At 46.8% G+C, this 26371-nt stretch overlaps 2 protein-coding genes across 2 annotated transcripts in view; one reads left to right on the top strand and one right to left on the bottom strand.

Moving 5' to 3' along the window:
• Nucleotides 1-428: 428 nt before the first annotated feature.
• LOC121434982 (histone acetyltransferase KAT6B-like) lies at nucleotides 429-12265 on the top strand (the record flags this gene model as incomplete). Its single annotated transcript, XM_041633988.1, is given in 6 exon segments — nucleotides 429-523; nucleotides 525-661; nucleotides 1488-1647; nucleotides 2208-2519; nucleotides 4463-4754; nucleotides 8253-12265. Coding segments are annotated over 6 exon segments (3515 nt in total), but the record flags the coding sequence as incomplete, so codon positions are not given.
• A 4416-nt stretch (nucleotides 12266-16681) lies between these two features.
• LOC121435153 (dual specificity phosphatase 29) overlaps nucleotides 16682-26371 on the bottom strand; it is a 34405-nt gene continuing 24715 nt past the window's right edge. Inside the window, exon 3 of the mRNA XM_041634260.1 lies at nucleotides 16682-17160. Within this exon, the coding sequence (XP_041490194.1) occupies nucleotides 16931-17160 (230 nt within the window). The 3' untranslated portion in view covers nucleotides 16682-16930. The remainder of the gene's footprint in view (nucleotides 17161-26371) is intronic.

The raw sequence follows: 26371 nt of genomic DNA, 5'->3' as shown, positions 1-26371 counted from the left end.
CCCAGCTGTCAGAGGATCACTGGGTCTCCTGTGGAAAACAATCTGGCCATGAATGCCAGAGTGGCCTTTCCCGGGGCTCCTGCGCACCTGACAGTGAGCATCTGGAAGAATTTCAAGCTTGCAGGAGATTTATGTGTTGACCAGAAGTCATGCCTTTAGTCTTAGCTTTTAGCCTCTGTGACATACACTACCATGTATGTTTACTGCCACCAACTTTGTGAATTGACTTACGGTGCCACCACAAAAGATTGACGAGCAGAAATTTGACAAGGTGACATCCCAGTAACTGGAAGAGGCTACATGTCTGACAGGATGTACTTCACCTGTGTGATGCTTTTGCTTACCACGGATTACATCATTTCTAGTGGCTCCTAGACCTAGCTCCCGAAGCACCCAACATGACCAGAGCTTTGCTTTTTCTGCCCTAGGCTATTTGCTTTCTAGAAGAGAAGGCCAAGCAGGGTCTCCCGAAAAGCCACTCTCTGATCTGGGCCGTCTCTCCTACCTGGCCTACTGGAAGAGTGGTCATCTTGGAATATCTCTACCACCACCATGAGAGGCACATTAGCATCAAAGCCATTAGCAGAGCCACAGGCATGTGCCCACACGACATTGCCACCACCCTGCAGCACCTCCACATGATCGACAGGAGAGATGGCAGGTGAGGGCTCCCCTGTGCATTTTACTTTGTGTTTTAAGGCAGGCTTCAAACTCATGGTAATCCTCCTGCCTCTGCCTCCTGAACGCTGGCATGACAGGTTTGCGCCAGTAGATCCATCTAACCCTGAGGGGTGTTTTGTTTTGTTTTGTTTTTTTATTTGAATTTTATTATTAAAATTTTAAATTACATTTTATCTCTGTGTGTGTGTCCATGGAGGTCAAGAGGGCCTTGCATCCTCTGGAACTGAAGTTACAGGCAATTGTGAGCCACCTGAGGTGCTGAGAATCTAATTCAGGTCTTTTTTTTTTTTTAATTATTTATTAAAGATTTTTACCTCCTCCCCGCAACCGCCTCCCATTTCCCTCCCCTCCCCCAATCAAGTCCCCCTCCCTCGTCAGCCTGAAGAGCAATCAGGGTTCCCTGCCCTGTGGGAAGTCCAAGGACCACCCACCTCTATCCAGGTCTAGTGAGGGTGAGCATTCAAACTGCATAGGCTCCCACAAAGCCAGTACGTGCAGTGGGATCAAAAAACCCATTGCCATTGTTCTTGAGCTCTCAGTAGTCCTCATTGTCTGCTATGTTCAGCGAGTCCGGTTTTATCCCATGCTTTTTCAGACCCAGGCCAGCTGGCCTTGGTGAGTTCCCAATAGAACATCCCCTTTTTTTTAGACAGGGTGCCGTTCTAAAACTCACTCTGTAGACCAGCTGGCTTCAAATTCACAGAGACCCTCCGGTCTCTGCCTCCCGAGTCTGGGAGTGCAATGTGTGCCATATCCTATAGCTCTCCACTCTTGGATTCATGTTGTCTTGCCTTGCTGTGTTACAGGTTTGTCATCATTCGAAGGGAAAAGTTGATATTGGGTCACATGGAAAAACTGAAAAACTGTTCCCGACCCAATGAACTTGATCCAGAGAGTCTAAGATGGACCCCCATTTTAATTTCTAATGCTGTGGTTTCTGAAGAAGAGCGGGAAGCTGAAAAGGAGGTAATGCTGTACTCTGTCATCCTAAGGTGTGACTTTAGTCTTGTAACTTGCTTAAACTACGTCATTGTCATCATCGTAAAAGCTTAGTTATATAGACAGCTTATAAAACGATAAAGCACTAATTTATCCTGAGTGAGACATAATTCTATTGAGTATGAAAAATGAGACATTTTCATTGATCACAAAGCATCATTTTCACAGTGACAGCATGTAATCAGATCAGATTTGGTGGTGAGCTGCAGTGCTGCTCTGTCAATCGATTCCATGTGTTTATGAACTTGCTTGGAATGCTCCATGCCAGTAAGCATGTAATGTAGTGATAAAGGACTCGAATCAATTCGCTGCATCATTAATACTGCTAAATATCCCACGAAATCCAGTCACCTTAGATTTGTTATCCTGACTGGTGCAAAGGGTCCTGAGATGATACGGCTTACATTTGCTCGGCCAGCTGACTGTCCCCTCAGAACTCACTTTGAGATCCTTTCCGCTGATCCCGGAGGCTCCAGCTGTGTAACTACCCTCTCACCAATCACCATTTTGCCCCCTACCCCACCCAGGCTGAACGACTAATGGAACAAGCCAGCTGCTGGGAAAAGGAGGAACAAGAGATCCTGTCGTCTAGAGTTAACAGTAGGCAATCACCTGCAAAAGTACAATCGAAAAACAAATACTTGCATTCTCCAGAGAGGCGGTCAGTGGCAGGGGAGCGAGGACAGCTGTTAGAGCTGTCCAAAGAGAGTAGTGAGGAAGAGGATGAGGAAGAGGATGAAGAAGAGGACGAAGAGGATGAAGATGAGGAGGAAGAAGAGAACATTCAGACATCTCCCCCGCGGTTGACCAAACCACAGTCAGTTTCCATTAAGAGAAAGGTGTGTGCGTTGAGCTTTTCACCCCGTCAACTGTTTCAAGTCTAACTCACTTTTGCAGTGTTCTTTAGTTTCTGTTTCACTCTCTGTTGGTATACTTCATATGTTTGCTGTCTCACTGATCCGTGTCATAATCATTTATCTTACAGTTGTGATTGTGTTTCCTGCTGTTAGCACTGCCATCTGCTGGTCTGCAGGACAAGAGTAAACCCAGTCATGATAACCAGGAGGGCACCTCAGAGAGTACATACATAATCACCCTTCAAGGCCTGAGGGAGTCAGATTCAACAGGGTCACATAACTCACTGGAGAAGCAGCCACATCTCAAAACTCCAAGCCAGTGCTCCTGCCTTTAATGTCCCTTACTCTCATATAGAATTGCTCGGTATTTCGTACCCTTGATTTTGCTGCTGCTACTTTGCATGTAGCCAACTACTCATTAGTAGTTTTTAATTTCTCCAGATTACACCAGCTCGTGCCCAGTGGCACAGAAAGCGGAGCATTGATTTTTGTTTGTAGGCAATAGTTCTCCCATATCTGCTTGTCTGTCTGTGGCGTGCAGCAGGGCCAGATACTGTTAGGCTAGCCATGACAAGTAGTGATAGCATGGTACAAATGAAGGCTCTGCCCACGGCTGTCCTGAGAGGTGTTTGTCAGGCGGTTGCTGGTCTGACCCCACAGATGGATGTAGCAAAGGGGAGCATTCCATGAAGTGCACTACTGGCCGCTGAGCATTTTAATTTCTTAGACAGAGAATGCATTTGTGTATTATGAGTATAATGAGAGGAACTCGATGTAAAAACATGAACAACCAGAATCATCCAAGGAATGGCATGGGCCACTACTGTCCATATGGATTTAACCTGAAGGGAGTCAGCTCTGTATTGGCTGCACTTGTATCTGGGGAAAGTCTAGTTGCTTAGGGAGGGTAAGAGGATGAAGGGAATTAATGACAACAAATGTCAAATTACTAATGTGGTTAAATTTTAGAATTATTAATAGGTCTAAATGTGCTCTTTAAGAATATTGAAAGCATTAAAAATGTATGATGCAGTAATTCTTTGGTACTGCTTGGAGGTAGTGCCCTTGCCCCTCACCATGTTGGGAATGGAGCAAGTACCTTGTACGTGAGAGGTAAGTGCTCTGTCAGTGAGCTACACCCTGGACCTAAAGCCTAGCATTTGTGTAAACATAGTGATCCCTCAAAGAGTAGTTCCATCAATTTCATGGCTCATTGATACATATCTTAACATCGAATCTGCCTGTTCCTTTATTTAAATTTTGTATCATAGGTACTTTTTTCTTGGATAGATAGCTTATCATTGCAACCTTGGGAAATCATTTGTTCCATTATCTTACACAGAAAGATTTTATCACTTTTTTAGATATCTTCCTTATCAAAATAGTATATAAAGTTAATTGCTCATATCCCAGCAGCCACCAGTCTCTAACTCTTGTTTTCTAACTGATGAAGTAATTGTTTCTTCAAGTGCCCTTTCATTTCTGGGGCAAGGAGGTTTCCCATAGTTCTTGTCATGCAGTTAGTAGGTGATGGGTGGTTGACCTCATAGCTGATTACTGCAGCATTCACAAAAGCACTGTTTATAGAAACAGTCTGTGATATCCAGATATTGAGGCTGGCAAGTGCCGCTTAGAAAGTACATGCTAGAAGAGCAGTGCTCAGCTTGAAAATCTGCAGTCAAGCTGCTGGGTGCTCTCTCTCAAAGCCCCTGCTTGAGTAAACAAGTGTTTTATTTGGAAAACCCTTGCCTGTGTTCTTGGCACCCAAGAGGGATGTTAAACATCAAATGGAAGGTTAAGTACAAAGGCATTGCAGAAGTCCTGACAGATAAGGCTTCCAGGCACACTCAGGACTTTGCTGCATGTCGCCTCAACCATTTAATTTCTCAGGAGCACTTGTGTATTATGTTTGGAATTAATTTCAGAGGCCGTTTGTAGTAAAGAAGAAAAGGGGCCGTAAACGCCGGAGGATCAACAGCAGCGTGACAACCGAGACGATTTCTGAGACAACCGAGGTACTGCACGAGCCCTTTGACAACTCGGATGAAGAGAGGCCCATGCCGCAGCTGGAGCCTACCTGTGAGATCGAGGTACAGGAAGAGGGCAGGAAGCCAGTTCTGAGAAGAGCATATCAGCATCAGCCGGGGAAGAAGAGGCAGACGGAGGAAGAGGAAGAAAAAGACAATCATCTCTTCAAGAACGCTGCCCTCTGTAGAAGTAAGTGGAGGCTTGCAAGGCTTTAGCCACTGATGTCCACAGGCTGTACCGATGCATCTAAAAAGGGTCAACCCTTCTTTTCTCACTCACAATGGCTCAGCCTTTTTTTCTTTTAATGGGGTTTTGTGTTAGACGTCGTCTCTAAACTAAAATGTATCTCTTACTCTGTAGAAATTGGCTCAATCTCAGAAGCTTTGAAGACTAGTAAGAAACACAGTGCAAGTTTCTTGCTGCCCATCTGTGGTTTTCTACCTATTAGTGTTTTGGCATCAGGGTGCATGTTGCCAGTGTGAGCAGTGGATGTGCAGTTCTCTTTTCCTTGAAGACAGCTTCCCGTGCACAGGGTGCATCTTGCCACTCTGCAGTGCCCAAAGCCCACTGTGGTCCAGAGGCATCTCAGCTAACCTGCAGCAGCCTTGCTAATATGGGGGTACAGAAATCCCATAGACAGGCTTCTCTTTGAAGTTGACAGGGACACCCTCTCTCCCCATCCTCTACAAACATACCAGACATCAATGAATGTCTTTGATGCCCCGTTTAAAGCATCCTTTGCCCTGTTAGCACAGGTACTCCCAGATGAACGATGAGGATTTGTGGGACAGCCTCTCGATAGCTGGAAAGCTGAAATGACTCTGTCCAAATCTTGCTGCAGCCTAGGGAACAGCCAACTCCTTTTTCTGGGAACCACAGGAGTTGCTGTCTGTAGCTGGTGTTAGGAACTAGCCAGTACCTCCTTGACTTCTTTAGTGAATATCTATAGTTCCCCTTTTCATTGTTTTTACATTTCTTCCTTTTCTCTTTTAAAGACAGTCTCTCAGTATGTAGCCCCAGCGTGCCTGGAATTCCATATATAGACATCCTGGCCTCAAATTTAGAAGTCAGTCCTCCTCTGCTTCCCAGGTGCTGGGATCGAAGGTGTACACCACCACAACTAGCCCCACCGCTCTTTTTGGGGACAGTGTATCTCACTTTTACTTGGAACTCAACCTGTTTCTACTAGCCTTTTTCCCAGTGAGCCCCCAGGATCTGTCTGTCTTTGGCACCTCAATACTGAGGCTACTAAGGCTCCAGGCATGAGGCACCCCACCCGGTCTTTGTATGGAATCAAGGGATCTGAACTCAATCTGCATGACTGTGTGGCAAGCACTTTACCCATAGGAAACAAACTGCCAGGAGAGACATTTTCAGGTGTGAAGACAACCTTACTTCCACGTCTGGCTGTCTGTAGAAGCCTAGAGATGAGCTGTCACTTCCTCTCTTCTCTGCTTTGTGTTCTTTACCCTTTGTGCACAATCTGCCAGCTTTGCTCCAGGATCCTCTCTTTCTTGAAGGTGGTTATCAGAAAACTCATCTTCTCATTTAGGGATGTATCCCTACAGCAGCTGTAGATCGGTAGCACAGAGAACACAAATGTGGGTAAAAGCACTTGCTGCCAAGCCTAACAACCTGATTTTTATCTCCCATACTCACACGGTAGAAAGAGAAAACCTGTTCCTGAAAATTGTGCTCAAACTTATACACACGCGTACTCACATATAAATATAAAACACGAGGGTAAGGACATTGACATGGCTGATACTTGCCATTGTGAACAGAAAGGAAATGGTCTGAGCATCCTTAGAAAGCTGACCAAGGCCTGGAGCTCAGCACTTGTACAGATCCTGTATCATATGCTTGTCCTGTTAGTCAGTGTGGGTGATGCCTGGAGGGAAGTCTGTGTGCGATTGTTTTATTATTTAAATGACAATGCTGCTTCTGGCATCTCTTTCTACTTCTGGCTTCTACTACTGTTCATTTATATTCTCTAAAATACTTTGTTGGTTTTTGGGGTTTTGAGACAGGGCTCATTTTATAGCCCTGGCTGTCCAGAAACTCACTATGTAGACCAGGACCCTCCATACCCAGATAAAATTGTGTTTCTAATAAGAATGTCACTCTTTATACAACTTTCCCTTTAGATTGACCACTGATTCTTAATTTGATTCTTTTTGTTTGTTTTGTTTTGTTTCATTTTTCAAGACATGGTTTCTCTGTGTAACAGTCCTGGCTGTCCTGGAACTTGCTTAGTAAACCAGGCCGGCCTCAAATCACAGAGATCGACCTGCCTCTGCCTCCCAAGTGCTGGTATTAAAGGCGTGTACCACTACTACCCAGCTTGATTTGATTCTTAGTCTCCTAAAGATGTTAAGGCCTGGGTATTTTATGTGTGTGTACTTACTCATATGTATATTTGTTTGCTGTATTGTATAAACAGACAATCGTATTTCCATGTACATATAGGGTGCAGAAGAGTAGGTTTCAGAATTGCAGCTAAAGTTCAATTACGTACGCTCTGTTTCTAGTTGTCTAATTCAGACTCTAAGAACTGTTTGTTGATTTTACTGTGTCCTAACCTGTAGTGCACAGCTCTGCTGTGCTCCAGGACTCAGCCTTCTAGAAAAGTCAAGGGCCCATGTGGTCCATAAGCATGATGATCAGCTGACCAGTGAAATGAGTGGATAAGCCACAGAAGGGCAGCCGGTGGTCAGAGATCACTCAGGTGCCAGGGCTGAGTCACTGTTCAGCCATGGATGCTGGCGGCAGAGGGGCTCCAGCCTCTCAGTCTCTCTTATATTCCACAGCAAACTGATCCCAAATATACTGTGGACAGAATAGCTGATTAAAAAAAAACAAAAAAACAACTTTATTTTAAAAGTTACAGTAATTGAATTGTAGGTTGTATTCATAAATCGTGAATGACATTTATGATGATGATTACAGATGCAGTGCAGTGTGCAGTTACTTGTCACTCATTTGCTTCATACACAGGTATGCTTTTATGTCTGGGGCTGGAGAGATGACTCAGTGGTTAAAAGTACTGGCTGCTCTTCCAGAGGACCCATGAATGTGGGTTCTACACCCCCCCCCCCCCCCCCCCCGGCACCCACATGGTGGCTCACAGCCATCCATAACTTCAGTTCCAGGGGGATCTGATGCCCTCTTCTGGCCTTCTTTGGTACCAGGCATGCACTTGGTGCATAGATATACATACAAGCAAAACACCCATGCATATAAAATAAAAATAAATAATTCTGAAGAAAAAAAGTAATGTCACCTGAGATCATTTAAATCTAGTAAATGTCCACAAAGAGGTGGTCTTTCCTCGGCTAGGACTTTAGTCCTCTTCGCTTTCCCCGGGCAGTGATGATTTGAATATAAACCAGCATTACTCCCATCCCGCTCGATTTCCAGATTTGTTGAAATTGGGTTTTGGTTTGGTTTGGTTTTTTTAGTATTGTGGAACTCCCCGCTTTTACATCATAGAATGTCATTTACCTTCCTAGGTCTAGGTTACTCAGCTTGGTCTATGCCACGATGTTCTCAATTATCTTTCCCATCATCTCTTAAGGTGCGAAATTGAAAGCTGTGCTTGCTAATAAATGTAGAGCTGTGTGTCAGGTTGTGTGTGGTTATACTTTCTAAACTTGTGCTTGTCTCTCTTTTTGTCTCTTCATTAAGACGACATGGATGATAATGCAGAATGCTTGAAAGAAGGCAACAGAGACAGTTCTGAAGCCCTGAAGTGCAAACACGCATGGCCCAAAGGAACAAAGCGAGGGCTCTCCAAGTGGAAGCAGAACAAGGAGAGGAAGACGGGGTTTAAACTGAACCTGTACACCCCACCAGAAACACCCATGGAGCCAGACGACCAGGTGGCAGTAGAAGAGCAGAAGGAGGTCTCAGAAGACAAGAGCAGCCCTGTGGGAACAGAGCGGGAGGTGACAGAGGCCCTGGAAACACTACTGCCGCAGGAAGGGAACAGAAAGGAAGAGACAGGCGCACCTGTGAGTCCTTGTAAATCACCAAGTGAAAAGGTAGATGAGGACCTCATCAAAGGTGAGGAGGAGGAAGAGGAGGAGGAGGAGGAGGAGGAGGAAGAGCGAGAGGAGGAGGAAGAAGGAGGAACTGCAGAAAAAGACCAAGATGGTGCTGAAAGTAAAGAGAAAGAAGAACCAGAAATCTGCATGGAAAAAGAAGATCCTGTGCATCTGGATGATCATGAGGAGGAGGAGGAAGAGGAGGAAGAGCCATCTCACAATGAGGACCATGATGCGGATGATGAAGATGACAGTCACATGGAGAGGGGTGACCTCCCAAAGGAAGCCTTCAAGGATGCGCTAGAGAGCCAGGAAGCTTTTTTAGACCTTAGTGTTCAACCTGATCATTCTAACCCTGAGGTCCTTATGGATTGCGGCGTAGATCTTGCAGTTGCATGTACCAATGAGTCGAAAGAACTTTCTGGGGACACTGGAACTGCACCCGAGTCTGATGAGGAGCCCCCAGAAGACCAGACTCAGAAGCAGGACCAGAAGAACAGTGATGATATCAACGAGGAGCTCAAAGAGGGAGGCACAGCCCCTGTGGAAATTGACTCAGAGACCGTCCAGGCTGTTCAGTCTTTGACCCAAGAAAACAGGGAACACGATGACACCTTTCAGGATTGTGCCGAGACTCAAGAAGCCTGTAGAACCCTGCAGAACTATACACATACAGACCAAAGCCCTCAAATTGCCACCACTCTGGACGAATGCCAACCGTCAGACCACAGCCCAGTTTCTTCTGTCCATTCCCACCCTGGCCAGTCAGTTCGTTCTGTCAATAGCCCCAATGTCCCCGCCCTAGAGAATAGCTATGCCCAAATCAGCCCTGATCAGACTGCCATCACAGTGCCGCCTCTGCAGAGCATGGAGACCAGCCCCATGATGGATGTGCCGTCAGTCTCAGATCACTCACAGCAAGTCGTTGACAGTGGCTTTAGTGACCTGGGCAGTATCGAGAGCACAACGGAGAACTACGAAAACCCAAGCAGCTATGACTCAACCATGGGTGGCAGCATCTGCGGAAACGGCTCTTCCCAGAACAGCTGCTCCTACAGCAGCCTCACCTCTAGCAATCTGACGCAGAGCAGCTGTGCCGTCACCCAGCAGATGTCCAACATCAGTGGGAGCTGCAGCATGCTGCAGCAGCCCAGCATCAGCTCCCCTCCAACCTGCAGCGTCAAGTCTCCCCAAGGCTGTGTGGTGGAGAGGCCTCCCAGCAGCAACCAGCAGCTAGCTCAGTGCAGCATGGCCGCCAACTTTACCCCACCCATGCAGCTGGCTGACATCCCCGAGACCAGCAATGCCAACATTGGCTTATATGAGCGAATGGGTCAAAGTGATTTTGGGGCTGGACACTACCCACAGCCATCTGCCACCTTCAGCCTTGCCAAACTGCAGCAGTTAACGAATACCCTTATTGACCATTCATTGCCTTACAGCCACTCTGCTGCTGTGACTTCCTATGCAAACAGTGCCTCTTTGTCCACACCACTAAGTAACACAGGGCTTGTTCAGCTTTCTCAGTCTCCACACTCCGTCCCTGGGGGACCCCAAGCACAAGCTACCATGACCCCACCCCCTAACCTGACTCCTCCTCCCATGAATCTGCCACCGCCTCTTTTGCAGCGGAACATGGCTACTTCAAACATTGGCATCTCCCACAGCCAAAGACTGCAAACTCAGATTGCCAGCAAGGGCCACGTCTCCATGAGAACCAAGTCGGCATCTCTGTCACCAGCCACTGCCCCCCATCAGTCACAAATCTATGGGCGTTCCCAGACTGTAGCCATGCAGGGTCCTGCACGGACTTTAACAATGCAAAGAGGCATGAACATGAGTGTGAACTTGATGCCAGCGCCGGCCTACAATGTCAACTCTGTGAACATGAACATGAACACTCTGAATGCCATGAACGGGTACAGCATGTCCCAGCCAATGATGAACAGTGGCTACCATAGCAACCATGGCTACATGAATCAAACACCCCAGTACCCTATGCAGATGCAGATGGGCATGATGGGGACCCAGCCATATGCCCAGCAGCCAATGCAGACCCCACCCCACAGTAACATGATGTACACGGCCCCTGGACACCATGGCTACATGAACACAGGCATGTCCAAACAATCTCTCAATGGGTCCTACATGAGAAGGTAGGCAGCCTGGCAGCCCACAGAGCCCGCTGGGCCGCACTGTTGGATTGATCTGCACAAATACCTTTGAAGAGTACGATTTCAAAACCAGCATTGGTGTGAATGCAAAAACATTGTTGGCACCATTTATTTAAAAAAAAAAAAAGCTGTATGCAGCAGAAAGCCTTATACAAGTTGTTTTTCTTTTTTCCTTTTTTCTTTTTTGGTACCTTTGTTTCTGTTACTTTTTCTATAAAATCCTCTGCAAAAGGAAGGCCTCCCTTAGGACTACGGTTAGGGGCAGCCACTCTTGGTGCCTGCTTCCCTTAAACAGTGTGGATACAAGCCCCTCCCCAGATCACCTGTTTTAATATTGAACCCGGAGCTTTTTTCCTTCCTTGTCGACTCCATGTAAATGCCTTTAGCATTTCAATTACTGTATATTTTGTTTAAGGTGACACTTCCGCATGCCGCTAATGTCTTTGTTAGTGACAGTGCATTTTGTAGTACTGTACAAGTGTTGTGCTAACGGTAAGCCATTTCTTAAGTTTTTTGCCTTGATTAGGGTACCCTAATTTGAGGGTTTAAAAAAAACTCTATTTTTGTTAATTATAAAACTGTAAAGAGCTATCAGAGCTGTCCCCATCTGGTTAGTCAAGAGGGTTATTGCTAACTGTTCGGTGTAAAGTTGAGACCCTTTTCCATTCTGGTGGCAGGTTCCTTTGGGGGAAGGCAGCTTTCTGTTTTATAAATGCACACTTTTGTTTATTGAATGAAGCATATCTCAGTATTTATCTGTCAGGTTTTGAAGCATTTCATATATGTCCAAATACTTGGCAGGATTAAAAAAAATAGTGAATTTGGTGTAAAGTTGCTATTTTATGGAAATGCCTCTAACTTTACATTTTCATTCCATCTGTAGATTTTTCTATCTTTATAAAATATTGGAGTTATTTTTTAAGGAAAAATAGAAGAGTAGCTTGTGAATAGCTCAAACTAAGCTTACAAATCGCATGTAAAAAAGCAAAAAAGTTATTTGTGTCTGTTTATATTGCTTCCTTTTGTAGCCTTTGTACCTATACAGGTGACAGTGAGGGCCAAGCAGAGGCGCGACCTTGTATAAAATAGGAGCCAGCAGCACTCGCGTATTTATCTCTTCTCTTTTTAGTCAGTTACTTCAAAAAAAGAAAAAACAAAAAAAGCTGTACATTTTAACATAAAATAAATTATGATGAGCCATTTTTAGCCTCTTGTGTCCTGTCATATTGTGATTGATGGAGGATGCCAGCGGAACTGTCATCTACCACATCTGGAACACATACACATCTGGGGAAATAAATTATTTAGTGTAAATTCGAGTTAGGAGACTTTTCTGATTTGTTTTGACTTTGGGGGAGGGGTTGGCAGTAAATAAGAGAAATATCTAATAAAACCATCACATATACCAAATACCTATTTAATAAATTAATTTATAATGGATTTTAATGCTTTTCATGAAAGTTTACTTTATGCTAGTGCATACCTTCTGTATGCCAATCATTGTCTTTCAAATAAAGTAAGTTTGGTTTTTTCTTTTTGCCTTTGATCTTCATTTGCACAGAGCGCTCACAAGGATATCCAGTTGCCTCATTTGTACCAGCTCTAGAAACCCGGGGGCCTGGTACCACACTAGCAAGCTTCTTTTTTAGAAGATTGCTATCACAAACACCCGATTTTCTTTTGAAAAGTGTGACAGCTTCACTCAGTTGTGAAGGACTGTATGATCCCTTTAGAGTTCATAGTTTCACACACACATACACCACCCAAAGGTGAGTGTTTATAGACATTGCATGACCTTCAGAGAGAGTTCTGACTGTCCGCTAAAATATTTTATTACTTGAACAACAAGTTGAGAAGTAAGAGCTTGACTTGGCACCTGCGTGTGACTGGCCCACTGAGTGTTTAAGGGCATCTACGTGTGGGCGCTCACGGTTCTGCAGACATTGACACAAAGCGCAACATGGGCTCAGCCAGAACAAAAGGCCACCCCAATAGAAGAAGCCTGCGGGGCTCTGGCTTCCTGTTCTCACCAATGGTTGCTTCCAGTGCATGAATGGCAGGGATAGCATCCACATTTTAACTCTTGAGTTTTGTGCTCCTGCCAAGCCAGTGATGATACTTGAAGATGGGGAAGGGGTCTTAGAAGACCCTCCTGCAGGGCTGGCGACGCAAAAGGGGAGCAGAATATGATTTGTGGGGAAAGGACATGCCAGATGTCTTCTGAGGAGCAGGTGATTGGGTGCAGTTTTGAGCCAATCAAATCGCTAGAAGGTTGGGAGTGGTTGAGGGCCCCAGCAGGACAGTGGACCACATATCTGGCGGGAAACTTGTTTCTGTCTAGGAACCCCACAGACACCCTTCTCCAGGTCCCTCCTTGGAACATTTATGTGCTAGCTTCGTGCCTCCCTCTTGTGTTAAGAGTGTCTGGGGGCCAAGACACCCCCGTTCCCCTTGACAATCGCCTGTTATTCATAACCTTTGGGTTGTGGGAAGTCTGGGTCTCAGTGCTCCATCCCTTGCTTGCTTCACAGTCCAAGCGATCTTTATGGATCAACTCCTAATGGCTGTTCCACACCCATGTGTTCCACTGGGTGCCTAGCATTGGTCCCAGAGTTCAAATATCCCTTAAGGAAATAGGCTTTGTAAGGAAAGAACTGTCTAGCTGAGTTGCCTGTTGAGCACCAGGCCTCACTGGAAATGCCACACCACAGATCCTGGGATATGGCTTAGATCCATAATTGCATACAACTGCTCCTCGGTTGGTGGCCACTCATAGCGCACACCTATAAGACCAATAGTATGTTCCTCCTTTGTAGGAGCGGTCATCTGATGTCTCCCTGGTATACAAGCCCTGTTGGAAGTGATGACTCAGCATTGGCCAACAGCCCTCCCACACACTGGTCGGGAGGTGGAAGAAACACAGAAAGTTAATCGCCCCCAATTCACTCCGATCCCCAGATCACTGAATCAGCTCTCTTAAACACCAGCTGGAAGAGTCTGCTCTGTAGATGCAGGTTCCCTTAGAGGGAGCAAGCCTTACCTAGCCATTAACGGCAAGCACTGACATACCAAGGAGCAGACTCCTGCCATTGCTTTCTGCGTTGGTTTTCCTGCATCTTCCTCGTCCATCCCGACTGGTCCATCCCGGGCCAGCTGCATCTTTTTCCTCTTTATCTCATCCAGTGTGATGACTTGCAGATGACTCCCAGAACTTTATTTCCCTCCACTCATCAGCATCCCAAGTCAACACTAGAATCTCCTACCCCTTTGGAACTTGCACTTCAAGGCACTTCAAGGACAAGTTCCCCTTGTGTCCTCAGATTTCCCCTCCCGCTGGGAGAAAAGACCATGAATTCTTTTTTGCATGTTTTATTTTTGTGTTATATAGGGGTGTTTTTCCTGTACTGTGTAAATGTGCCGGTGCCCATGGAGGCCAGAAGAGACATCGGATGCCCTACCTGGAGTTGTGAGTCGCCATGTGTGCTGGGAGACAAGCCTGGGAGCCCTTAACCGCTGAGCCAACTCTCCACCTTAGGTCTTGAATTAAAAGCCAGTGTGGGCTACTCAGTAAGCTGCTGTCTCAAGACCCTCCATCCAATAAAGGTTTCTCTGTGAGAAAGGAGGGGTTTTTTTCTATCAAAGGTGGCTAGCCCACTAAGAGCTAATATTCCCTACACTACTCCCACCTTGTAAAACTTTTACTTAAATCTTTTCATCTCCCTACCCTGTAAAACTTTGAAGTAAAGGCCTGGCTGCATTCCTGGAACTTGACCATTTTCCTCTTCCCTACATTTCCTCCTCCTCGCCTGCTTTCCCTATTAGCCAGTCCAGGGTAGACTGTGAGGTCGAACCTCAGCCAGCGGAGAAGCCAAGCTCCCCCTGGGTTAAGGATAAAAGATGAGTGAGTCCATCTTGGCCATCTGTGCAGCTTGCCAACCCCATTGGCTGAGGCCCACTTTTTGTAGTAAGAAGCGGCTTGCCTGGTTACTTTCTGTTTCACTGAACGATTGGAACCGAATTCTTTCCCAGCGCCACGTGTCTAGAGTGGCTTCTCCACTGTTTCTTCATCTCCCATGTCCCACGTGGCATCTTAGTACCATCTGCATTTTTAAACAAGCTTTTGGCCTCTTAACCCAGGTTTGGAAATGTGCTAAGTCTCAGTCATGCTTTTTAACCAAGTGAAAACACTGCTTATGAAGTCTTTAAACATTGTTGCTGACATTTTTGTGCCTCCTTTCTCTTAACACTAAGTCCCAGTAGTCACCAGGAAGAGGCAGGCAACATTAGTTTCTCAAAGAGGTGGGGTGTGGCAGGAGGCACCGGGTCAGCGGCTCAGGAAAGCCTCCTCGTGGGGCTGTTTGTGTGCTACCTCACCTACACGTGAGTTCACTAATGCAAGTACTTGGTGGAAATGGAAATGCTGGCTTGTCTGGGCACTGCAAATGGATAACTAATTGAAATCTGAGTTCAGAAGGGGCCATCAGGATGCTCTGATGGAAAGCCCAAGTAGGGACTACTCTAACCCCAGGTCCCTTTCCCAAGATCCTGTGGCTCCCAGGACACCAAAATCATCAAGTGAGTCCGTCCTCGGTAGTTGTCCTGCTCCAGAGTGTCGCCACGCCAGCCCAGCACCTCAGCTGAGCGTGGCCTCCACTCCTCCAGCCCAGCACCTCAGCTGAGCGTGGCCTCCACTCCTCCAGCCCAGCACCTCAGCTGAGTGTGGCCTCCACTCCTCCAGCCCAGCACCTCAGCTGAGCGTGGCCTCCACTCCTCCAGCCCAGCACCTCAGCTGAGCATGGTCTCCAGTCTTGTGTGTGTTTGCTTTCAACTTTGCGGCAATGTTTTGGTTTTTAAATTTATTTTAAGACCCAATATTGTAGATGTAAGGGAGTCTTGAGGTGATCTCCATGTCTATGTCAGATCATTCTCAGGAGGGTCCCAGGAGACCATCCTAACCACAAGGTCCCAAATTACCAGTGATAGGAAATCAAAACAGCTCCCCCAGATGTCACAGTGACGGCTTTACTCAGCTTCCCTGGGCTCCAGCGCTCCTAATGGGCACTATTAACACTGGAAACATGGGCCCCTTCCTGGCGTCCCCAGCGGGCCTTAGGCCCTCTTGGCTCTCTCTAGAATGCCATCATTGGTGGTTCTTCACTGCTGCCCTCCTCTCTCTAGGCTCCATCTTCTCAGGGTTCCTGGTTCTGGAAGCCACCACCCTGTTGTGCTGCTGTTTTCTTGAGTGAGGAATGACCATCACAGTGCTCACTTAACTCTCAAGAGAGACCAGCTCACATCTGAGCTCACCCGGCTGCCCTGCCCTGCAGATACTTCAGGGTGTGAGTAAAAAGAACCACCATTCCGTCCTTACGCTAAAGGAAAAGAGGCATTCTGGTCCCCTAAAATTAAGTGTCTCCTGCCTCTCTTTTTCTCCCAAATTGTGAAGTTACACTCTTCCTTGTCCAGATTCACCACAACTCATCTGTGGTGACAGCTCCGACTGTGATGTAAGGAGGGGACTCCATGCCACCCATACACACGCGTGTCCGCACTCATGCACGTATACACAGACACGCATGCACACACGCACACACGCGCGTGTGTGCACACAGACACACGCATGTGCACGCGTGCACATTCACAGACACGCACACAGACGCACGCATATGCATGCGTGCGCACACACACACACACAACACATAGGCCACCATGGATAAAGAAACATGGTTGCTCTGAGACTTCCTCCTAAGTGGTAAAGCCTGTCTTGTAACGTGGCTTGCCAGGCAATTTTCTGTGGTTAAAAAAAATCAAGTTCTATTTTAAGTTATATTTTTATAAGAACGTGATTTTTTTCTTTTCAGAGCCAAATGTTTAACCACAACACAGTGCTCACACATTAAAAACAAAACAAAAAAACTCCCTCTCCACTTCGAACTTAAAGGACAAGAGACCACAGAGCGGCCCTCATCTGAAGCCAGTTCCCCCTGCAGTTGTCCTGGCCCTTCCTGAGGAGGAGAACGGGACATGGAGGTGACAGCTGCTCATCTTCCCTGTGTCCCATCTCCACCACCAACAAAGCTTCCGAGAAGGCACCCATCAGCCTCCTGCTCTGGGTGCCAGGGGCTCTGATCTCTCTCCGAGGGCCCTACCACCCCAGCTCACAGTCCCCTGGCTCAGCCTGTCGTCGCTGCTTCACCAGCTGCTTGTCCAGCTCCCGGAGCTGCTTCAGGAAGCCCCGGTTGGGCAGAACACAGCGCTTCTTAGCCACTTGTTGGATGGCATCCACCAAGGTCATGTTCTTGTGGATCATCAGGTAGGCCAGGACCAGGGTTGCTGACCGGCTTCGGCCCATGGCACAGTGAACCAGGATCTTACCTGCAGGTGGAGGGGGACAGGAAAACCAATGCTGAACGGGATGAGGCATCTTAACCCACATTCATTCTCTCTGTTGTCCATAGTTTGGATTGGGCCACAGCTCCCCATCTGCAAAATGGGGACACAGTCACTTGTCTCTTTCTTTCATAGGGGTGCTGGGAAGGCAGTTTGTGTCCAATAGACCTGTTTGCTGACTGATGTGTGGTAGGATTGGTGAAAGTTATACCCGTTGCTCCGAAAGAGGAGAAGGCACCAAACCTGGAAGCTTTTTCTTTTGTCTCTTTATTTAGTCATGTTTAGCAAGGTTCAAAGGTCAAAGCCTACCCCAGGAGACTGACTGAGAAATCCCCTCCCACAGGGTTCCTTGATTCTCCAGAGCCACCAGTGCCCCTACCAATGCCCCCCTTCTTCCCAGAATCTGCCCAGCAAAGCAGATTTCCCTGCACACTCTTTGTTCTTGACTCCCAAACCCACAAACTTTAGATTCCCCCCAACACCTCCCTTCTCTCTCCTTCTACTGTGAATGGAAACCAGAGCCTTAAGCCTGCCGAACAGCCACGGAACTGCACTCCCAGCCTTCCAAAGACCTTTTCTCTATCTTGCTTGTTTCATTTAACAGTTTGCATGGGAGAGCTCTGTATATCAGTATATGAATAGTTCTCTTTTTTCTTAAACCACCCTCCTCCAGCCATGCTGGGAATAAAACCCAAGGCCTTACACATGCTACACACCCTCCAGCTATGCCCCAGGACAGTGCTTTTCAGAGCATATGCCTTCTTTCTTCACTAACGTGGGAGGTCATATGCAGGGCCTTGCTTGTGCACAGGGCCCATTATTCCACTGAGCTAGACCTCTCCTGGCCCTTGCAAGTAACTATTTCCAAATATTTTAATTGTTTATATTTTTGGACAAGGCTTCCCTGTGTAACCCAGGATGGTTTCAAACTCAATATTGTCCTGCCTTAGTCAGTCCCCCAAGTACCCGGATTAAGCAATTTAAACAGAATGTGCCGGGAGAGCCCAGGATTACCCTGGATTGACCATCCTGTCTGGACTGGCGGTTCAGGACAAGGGTGTGCATGCCTTTACATCTGTGTGACATTGTGAATATGCCAGAGCTCCCACAGCCCCCAAAGGCTTTGTGAGCTCTGGACTCAGGACACATGGGAGCCTGCTGACTCCCTTCTGCTACTAACTGCCAGCTGGGTGACAAATGACAGACCCGCTTAGCCTCCTAAGCCTTAATTTCCTTAACTGTCAAGTGGAGGGGCAGAATCAGAGCAGTAGTGAGGAGAACCAATCAGGATAAAGTCACATGGTCCATTAGGCTTTTAAACAGTGAAAGTAAAGTAGTTTGTGTTATCATTTATAAAGAGCTGGTGGGGGACTGGACCCACAAGTGGTCACAGAGGCCTTGAAGCCTCGTGGGTCCCCCGGCGGGTGGCCTGAGGCTTCTGCTGGAGACATAGATACGCCATGCAGAAAGTTTGGTTATAGAGTTTATTTAGTGGGTTATGGAGGGGAAAAGGAAGGAGAGAAAGTGGGGAGAAGAGAGGCAGAAGCTGGCCAGACAGAGGAGTGGGGGGGGGAGGTTAGGAGTGGGGGGGGGACTTGCCTCTTAAGGGGACAGGGTACCCAGGTGACAGACCAGACTGGCAGATTACAGTTTGAGTTTCTTTGTTTCGTTTGTTTGGGTTTTTTTTGAGACAGGGTTTCTCTGTGTTGTCCTGGAATTTGCTTGTAGACCAGGATGGTCTTGAACTCACAGATCTGTCTGCCATCTGCCTCCAAAGTGCCGGGATTAAAGGCGTGCGCCACCACCAACCAGCTAAACAGTGAAAGTAGTTTTACTGTGTCTTGTGCCAGGGGCATAGGATGAACATCCCAACAACTAAAGCCAAGAAGCCCTTGTCTCCACACTAGTTCTGGAGGGGTTTTTGTGGTGTGGTTTGCTGTGGTTTTAGACGGGCCATATGTATCCCAGGCTGGCCTTGAATCTACTGTGTACCTCATGATATTTTCAGCCACCTAATCCTTCTGCCTCCACCTCCAGGGTTCTGAGATTACAGGCACCCTGCTAATAGTACCTTTAGACATTGACTCTTTTGACTGTTAACACACATAACTTTGTTCTCATGACATTCACAAAGGCAATGGTGCCTTAGTATGAATGATGTCCCAGGTGTCAGTATGCCAGTAATCAGTGCTAAGTCCACCACCACATCCTGGGGAGTGGGCAGCCATTCCCTCGAGAATATCGAGAATATTTTCAATGCAACAGTAAAAATGAAGTTTTATCAAATTTCAGCCCTGGGGTACACTTCATGACATATACACAAAGCACACTGGATGCATACAACAAATATTTGTCTTTGAAGGAAAAACAGTATGTCCGGTGGGCATCTAAACTTAAGTATTTGGTAGCACTCTTCTCAGAAGTGAGTGAGCAAGGCCCAGTTGTGGGGCACATGTCTGTGGTGGCCCAGCACTCAGAGGCAGAGGCACAAAAACTACTGTGAATTTGAGGACTGCTTGGTTTATCTACAAAGTTATCCAGGCCACCTAAGGCTACCTATCTGGAAATTAAAAATAAATAAATAAATAAAGTGAACAAAGGCAGTCTGTCATTTCAAAGAAAATGTAATGTGGGTGTGGTCAGGGATAAAAATGCAAGCTTTCAGGCAGGGTTAGCATTCTAAATCTCCATCTAAACCAGGATGCTAAGTTCCTAATACTCCGAGAGTCTCCTATTCGGATGGATGTCGCATACCCCCAATTACAGCACTCAGGAGGCAGAGGCAAGAGGATTACTGCAAGTAAAAGGCCAACCAGGGCTACATAGTGACCCCTTCTCAATAACAAACCAAGTGGGTAAATAAACAAGAGCCCTAAAGGGCTGGGGCTGGTGAGAGGAAGAAACTCGCCGTGGAACCATCAGCAGTGTGCGGTGAAGGCAGCAGGGATGGAAAGGCCCACAGAATTTGGCAAACCACAATTTTCGAATGCCAAGTATAGAACTTGTGACTACAGAATTGTAGCAAATGAGTCGTTCAAAGTGCAAGACTGGCCGGCAGGTTTGTTTTTGTTTCTAAGACAGGGTTTTATGTACCCCAGGCTGGCCTTGAACTCCCTACATAGCTGAGAACGGTGTTCAGTTTCTGATACTCCTGCTTCTTCCCCTTCAGTGCTGGGATTGTAAACTATGATGCTCAATTTACAGGGTGCTGGAGATCCACCAATCCATATATTATTTTTTAATGAATATTTGAAATTTTTCAGTTATTTTCAATGGAGAAAGCTTTGATAGATATTACCTATACATAGAAAGCCTTTAAGTCTCCACCAGTGTTTAAGAGTGTAAAATGTTCTGAAACCTAAAACTGTGAGAACCAGAGATCTCGATGCTGTTCAGGCCAATACCACCCACATCCACAGCTATGGTGCACACGTGGCCAGGTCCCACAGGTCTCCACTTGGTGGCGTTCTAGAGCCCACCCAGTACACTCGCTGGCCAGGACTCATTTCAGCTTTGACTTAAAACTCATTGTCATTGTCCCTGCTTTGCGGACTGATGGGGAACAGGTTTAGGAAGTGAAATGTCTTGTCAGATGTCACCCACAAGGCCAATGCCACAAGGAGCAGCTTAATGCAAAATTCGTTTGGGAGTCCCTCGCTGTGTGCCACTGTGCTCTGAGGTTTGGCCTTTCTTCTCCCTCTGTGGCGGGCGTTTCCTATGGTTGTGGGATTCTCTACTGAGGTTCAATGGGTTGGGGTGTCTGGAGCTGTCTGTCTTCCCACCTCACAGCCTGATGGCTGGAGAGAAAACAGAAAGTTCTTGTGGACAATTTCTGCACAGGCACGGTTCTCTGTCCTTTTCACACCCCTCACCCCACAACCCCGCTGTCCTCATGGGACGAAACCCAGGACAGCCACAAAGGCCAGAATAAGACAACATAAGAAACAAAAGAATCCCTGCGTGGAAGGCACCCCAGTTTTCCTATCTCACTCCCCCTGGGTTGGGAAGACCTGTGCCCTGTGACCAGTTGCAAGGACCACAGGGGGCCTGGCACAGAACTGTCCTCCAGTTCATCACAATTAATGCCTTTCTTTCTCCCCCAGCCAACAAGAAGGGCGGGGAAACAGCCCCTTTGTTGCTGTGCCCTCTAGGGGGCACTGGTCCACATTCTCATTCTCATCCAGCATGAACATCCAAGCCGATGAACATCGATGGTAGATGGAGTGTTCCATCTGTAATGGTCTGCTCTGTCCCATAAAGAAACAAGTCATGCCCACCTCCCCCAGCCCCCCTGCTCCGCAGAGGCAAGCTGATCTTCAGCTTCCAGCCTGAGGAGTCCCTTCCTTCCTTCCTTCTTTCCTCCCTCCCTCCCTCCCTCCCTCCCTCCCTCCCTTCACCCCCCTCTCAGGCAGCTTCTGTCTCTCTCTTCTCCCCTTCCCCCCTCTGTTTCTCTCTCCTTCTCTCTGCCTCTCTCTCTCTCTGCTCTTCTCTCCTTTCCCCCCCCCTCCCTGTCATAACCCACTAAATAAATATCCAACCTCACTCTGCATGGCATGCCTATCCATGTCTCTGTCTCGCCCACTGTGTGGCTTCCTGCCCAGGACCTGCAGTGTGGTCATCTGTCTGTCTTTCCTCATGGGACTGGCTGCCCTGTCGAGGTCTCTCACTCACCAAAGAGCTCCCTGCCTGGGACTGGCTGCTCTCGGGACCCTGCAGCCAGCTGCCTGCCACCACTTAGGGACCATAATACCGTCTACCCAATGGAATGTTACAGGTAGAGGCCACCTGGCCACTGGCCAGCTCTGCCCATAGCTAAAGTGCTTCTTTCTCTCCTGTCCTAACTAAAGACTTGTGATAGATGACAGCTGTAGCCCATAGCTTTTGAGGAGCCTGAAGTCTCTGCTGGTCTTAGGTGCCCCTGGGCTCACCACTTTCCTGTCCCCAGAACCTCATGGTGCTGTTCCTTCTTTGATGGAGGAAGGTCATTGGTTAAAAAAAATAAAGAAACTGCCTTGGTCCATTTTATTGGTTAGAACATGGGTTGGTGGAGTAAACAGAACAGAATGCTGGGAGGAAGAGGAAGTGAGCTCAGAGACACCATGCTCCCCTCTCCCGGGCGGATGCGACAGCTCTGCTCTCTGAGGCAGATGGCAATGCAGCCAGCCACCAGGTCAGACATGCTGAATCTTTCCTGGTAAGCGCACCTCGTGGTGCTACATAGATTATTAGAAATGGGTTAAGAGGCAGAAACTAATGGGCCAGGCAGTGTTTAAAAGAATACAGTTTGTGTGTTGTTATTTCGGGTAAAGCTAGCTGGTGGCAGGAGCTGGGTGGCGGAATGCAACCCGCAGCTCCCCACTACACTTCTTGGCTCTGGGGCTCTGTCAAGTGGACTGTTGAAACCCAATGTTGGTGGGAAACTGCAGCAGTGAAGGAGGCTTGTTCCCAGTACTTGCCTGAACTTCAAGAAACCAGGAGGCTTTATGACTTTGCTACCAGCCCTAGCAGGGTCCTGAGGTAGGCAGTGCTGTTAGTACCAATGTTTTCTAGTTCAATTCAAAGATGACTCATAGGTGACCTCGCTTGCCCTGGATATTCTGGGTCCTTTCAAGGTTGTTCATTTATTTGTTTGTTTATGTGCTTTTGAGATGGGGTCCTGCTACATCACTGGGGCCTGGCCTTGGACTCTCAATCTTTCTACTCAGCCTCCTTGCCCTAGAGTCTCACCAATATGCCTAGTGCACCAATGTGTGCACCAATAGGCCTAGTGGATATACACTTGGCATATTTTATTATAGTCAATTATCACAGCTACCTAGTGGCTTCAATGAAGTTATCATTGCCATTCTACACATGAGGTCACTGAAGGGTGTGCAGAGAAGTGGCTTGTCCCAGTCTCAGCCAGTGAGTGGCAGGTCATGTTCTAAGGCCAAGCCGTGTGACACCAGAGCTTGGGCACTGCTCTGCAATGCTGCCAGTGTGTGTGCACCAGATAAATGTTTTACAAATAACATGTACCTTTGCTACATGCATTCTGTGCTATTATCGTCTATTCTTTCTCTATTCAATCAAAAAAAGGAAACAAAAAACTAAATACTGGGCACATCTACCATATTGATTTTATGACCTACTAATATTTTGTAATCTATGCCTGAAAAATGCTGGCTTCGATGAAATATTTACTAGAAGAGAAAATGCTATCATTATAAGGAGAAATTCTAAATTCAGAATTTCTAATGCATTTACCTATAAAATTGAGGTATCATGATTATCACAAATTTGAGATATGAGGCCAGCTTGGTTTACAGAGTAAAATCTTTTCTCAGAGAAAAAAAACATTTCTGCCACATCCAATTGCTTGTTTCAGTGGTGTCTGAAAAGTGAGTTTCTGTCACTCAAATCAGCAGCCAGTGCAGTGAGATGGTTCCCTGGGTAAACTGCTCACTAGGCAGGATGATAACCTAAGGGCTGTCCCAGAACCCACGTGGTAGGAGAACCAACTCCTGCAAGTTGTCCTCCAACCTCAACAGGTGTTCACCCCTGTGCACACATCACAGATACATGATGATGATGATGATGATGATGACAATGATAATGACAACGACGATGATGACAATGATGATGATGACGATGATGACAACGATGATGATGATGATGACAACGACGATGATGACAATGATGATGATGACGATGATGATGATGACAACGATGATGATGATGATGATGACAACGACGATGATGACAATGATGATGATGACAATGATGATGATGACAATGACGATGATGACAATGATGATGATGACAATGATGACAACGATGATGATGATGACAATGATGATGATGACGATGATGATGATGATGATGATGACAACGATGATGATGATGACAACGACGATGATGACAATGATGATGATGACAACGGTGATGATGATGACGACGATGATGACAATGATGATGATGACGATGACGATGATGATGACGATGATGATGATGATGACAATGACGATGATGACAATGATGATGATGACAATGACGATGATGACAATGATGATGATGACGATGATGACAACGATGATGATGATGACAATGATGATGATGACGATGATGACAACGATGATGATGATGATGACAATGACAATGATGACAATGATGATGATGACAACGATGATGATGATGACAATGATGATGATGACGACGACGATGACAACGATGCTGCTGCTGCTGCTGATGACGACAATGATGATGATGATGACGATAATGATAATGACGATGATTATGATGATGAAATGTCTAGAAAGGCATACCTGCCAAGTCTGTGACCCACAAACCCTACCTGCTGTTCATGCCTGTACACCCTCATCAGCACCACCTTCCTTGGGTTTAGGGACTGCCTTTGCCTGTTCCCCACTCACTGGCTTGGAATACAGGGAGAAAGACTTCCTACTCCATCCAAGAGATAGAGGATGTAGAGGTCTTCAGAGAAGGCAGACAAGGTGTGAGTCCAGCAGAAAGAAAGGGGACCTTATAATACTTGGGGACAATATGGCCTGGCTACAGCTTAGACACACCAGAGAACAAAACTCCTTCCAGAAAGATGATTTCATCTATAATCATACCCACGTGGTCTGTAGTGTGCATTTGTGCGTGCATGCATATGTGCATGCAAATGGAGTCCAAGGGTTAACCTCAGATGTTGTTCCTCAGGCACTGCCCATCTTGTCTTTTGTGACAAGGTCTGTCACTGGCTTGGAACTTGGCCTGTAGGCTCAGCTGGTTATGGGCCCCAGCCTGTCTCCAAATCCCCAGCACTGTTATTACAAGGGCAACATCATCACATCTGGGGTTTTGCTTGTTTGATTTATTTGTTTTTTCACATGTGATCTCAAAAGAACTGAGATCCTCAGGCTTATACTGACACATTGTTCCAACTGAGCTGTCTTCCCAGCTTGGATTTATTTTCCAACTCTTCATTTGTCCTGAGACAGGGTCTCCCTATGTAGCTCTGGCTGGCCTAGAACTTGCTATATAGATCATTCTGGCCTCAAACTCACAGAAATCCATCTGCCTCTGCATCTTGAGTGCTGGGATTGCCTTCTTCCTCATCCCCTTCCACCCCAAGTCTAAACAGTGCACTACTGAGCAACGTTTGCAGTCCCTGTGATAGAATTTGTGAAGACTTCAAAAGTAGACCAGGGCCTGTTTAAGACAAAGAGTGAGTGCCGGGCAAGCTGTGGTATCTGGAGCAGGTGGTATCTGGCGTTTCCAGATCTCGCTCTTTGTTAGATGCTCCAGCGTCCACCATGAGCATCCACACTAGGCTCCCTCGCAGCACTTTGTCCTTTCCCCAGTGAAGAAGGTGGATAGTTTATGTGTGTCAAATCTTTTAGCCAGCTTGCTTGCCTCCACTTCCGTGATGATCGGTGACTTTTAAATAACACAGTCAACAGAGAGATATTCATGTGAAGAACAAAAGAGTCTTCCATGAGGCTGGGTGAGGGGAGGGCTCTTCCCTGCTAAGTGGATGCTGCCTCTGATTAGTTCTGTGACGCTGGGCACACCCCCTGGTTTCTCAGAGTCTGTTTTCTCAGCTACCAGGCAGGACAGCAGACTAAGTTACTGCTGCTACCTAGCCACCATGATGGAGGTTTCCTAGTTCTTTCAGAAGGTCAAGTTGACATAGAATAGGGGCAGAAGTGGACCCCAGAGGCTGGTGACCAGCTGTGGGTATAGCTCCATGGCTCGACAAAAGATAATGTCCAAAACCAAACCGGATATAGTGGTATAAGCCTGTAATCCCAGTACCAGGTGAGGCAGGAGGATCCTGAATTCCAGGATAACCTGGGCTATATAACAAGACCCTGTGTCAAAACACAAAATAAAACATGATAAAGAAAAACGAGCCAGGTGGGTCTCGGGAGGCAGAGGCAGATGGATCTCTGTGAGTTTGAGCCAGTCTGGTCTACAAGAGCTAGTTCCAGGACAAAGCTACAGAGGAACCCTGTCTAGAAAAAAAAAAAAGAAAAAAAAAGAAAAAAGAAAAAGAAAAATGAAAATCACACAGCATATGCAGTGCCTGGGTTCAGTTCCCAGCATTATAAAACAATAGGATCAAATTAACAAAATAACAGGGAGGGTGGGCATAACTGGCAGTGAGGGTGGGGTATAGGGGTGTATTTTGGGCTGGGACTTGCCAACA

Source organism: Microtus oregoni, unplaced genomic scaffold (assembly GCF_018167655.1).
Source record: "Microtus oregoni isolate MIOR12 unplaced genomic scaffold, Mior012 000045F_ref0000178, whole genome shotgun sequence".
NCBI lineage: Eukaryota > Metazoa > Chordata > Mammalia > Rodentia > Cricetidae > Microtus > Microtus oregoni.
The sequence above is the reverse complement of the archived record's forward strand: the minus strand, read 5'-3'. Positions and strand labels throughout refer to the sequence as shown.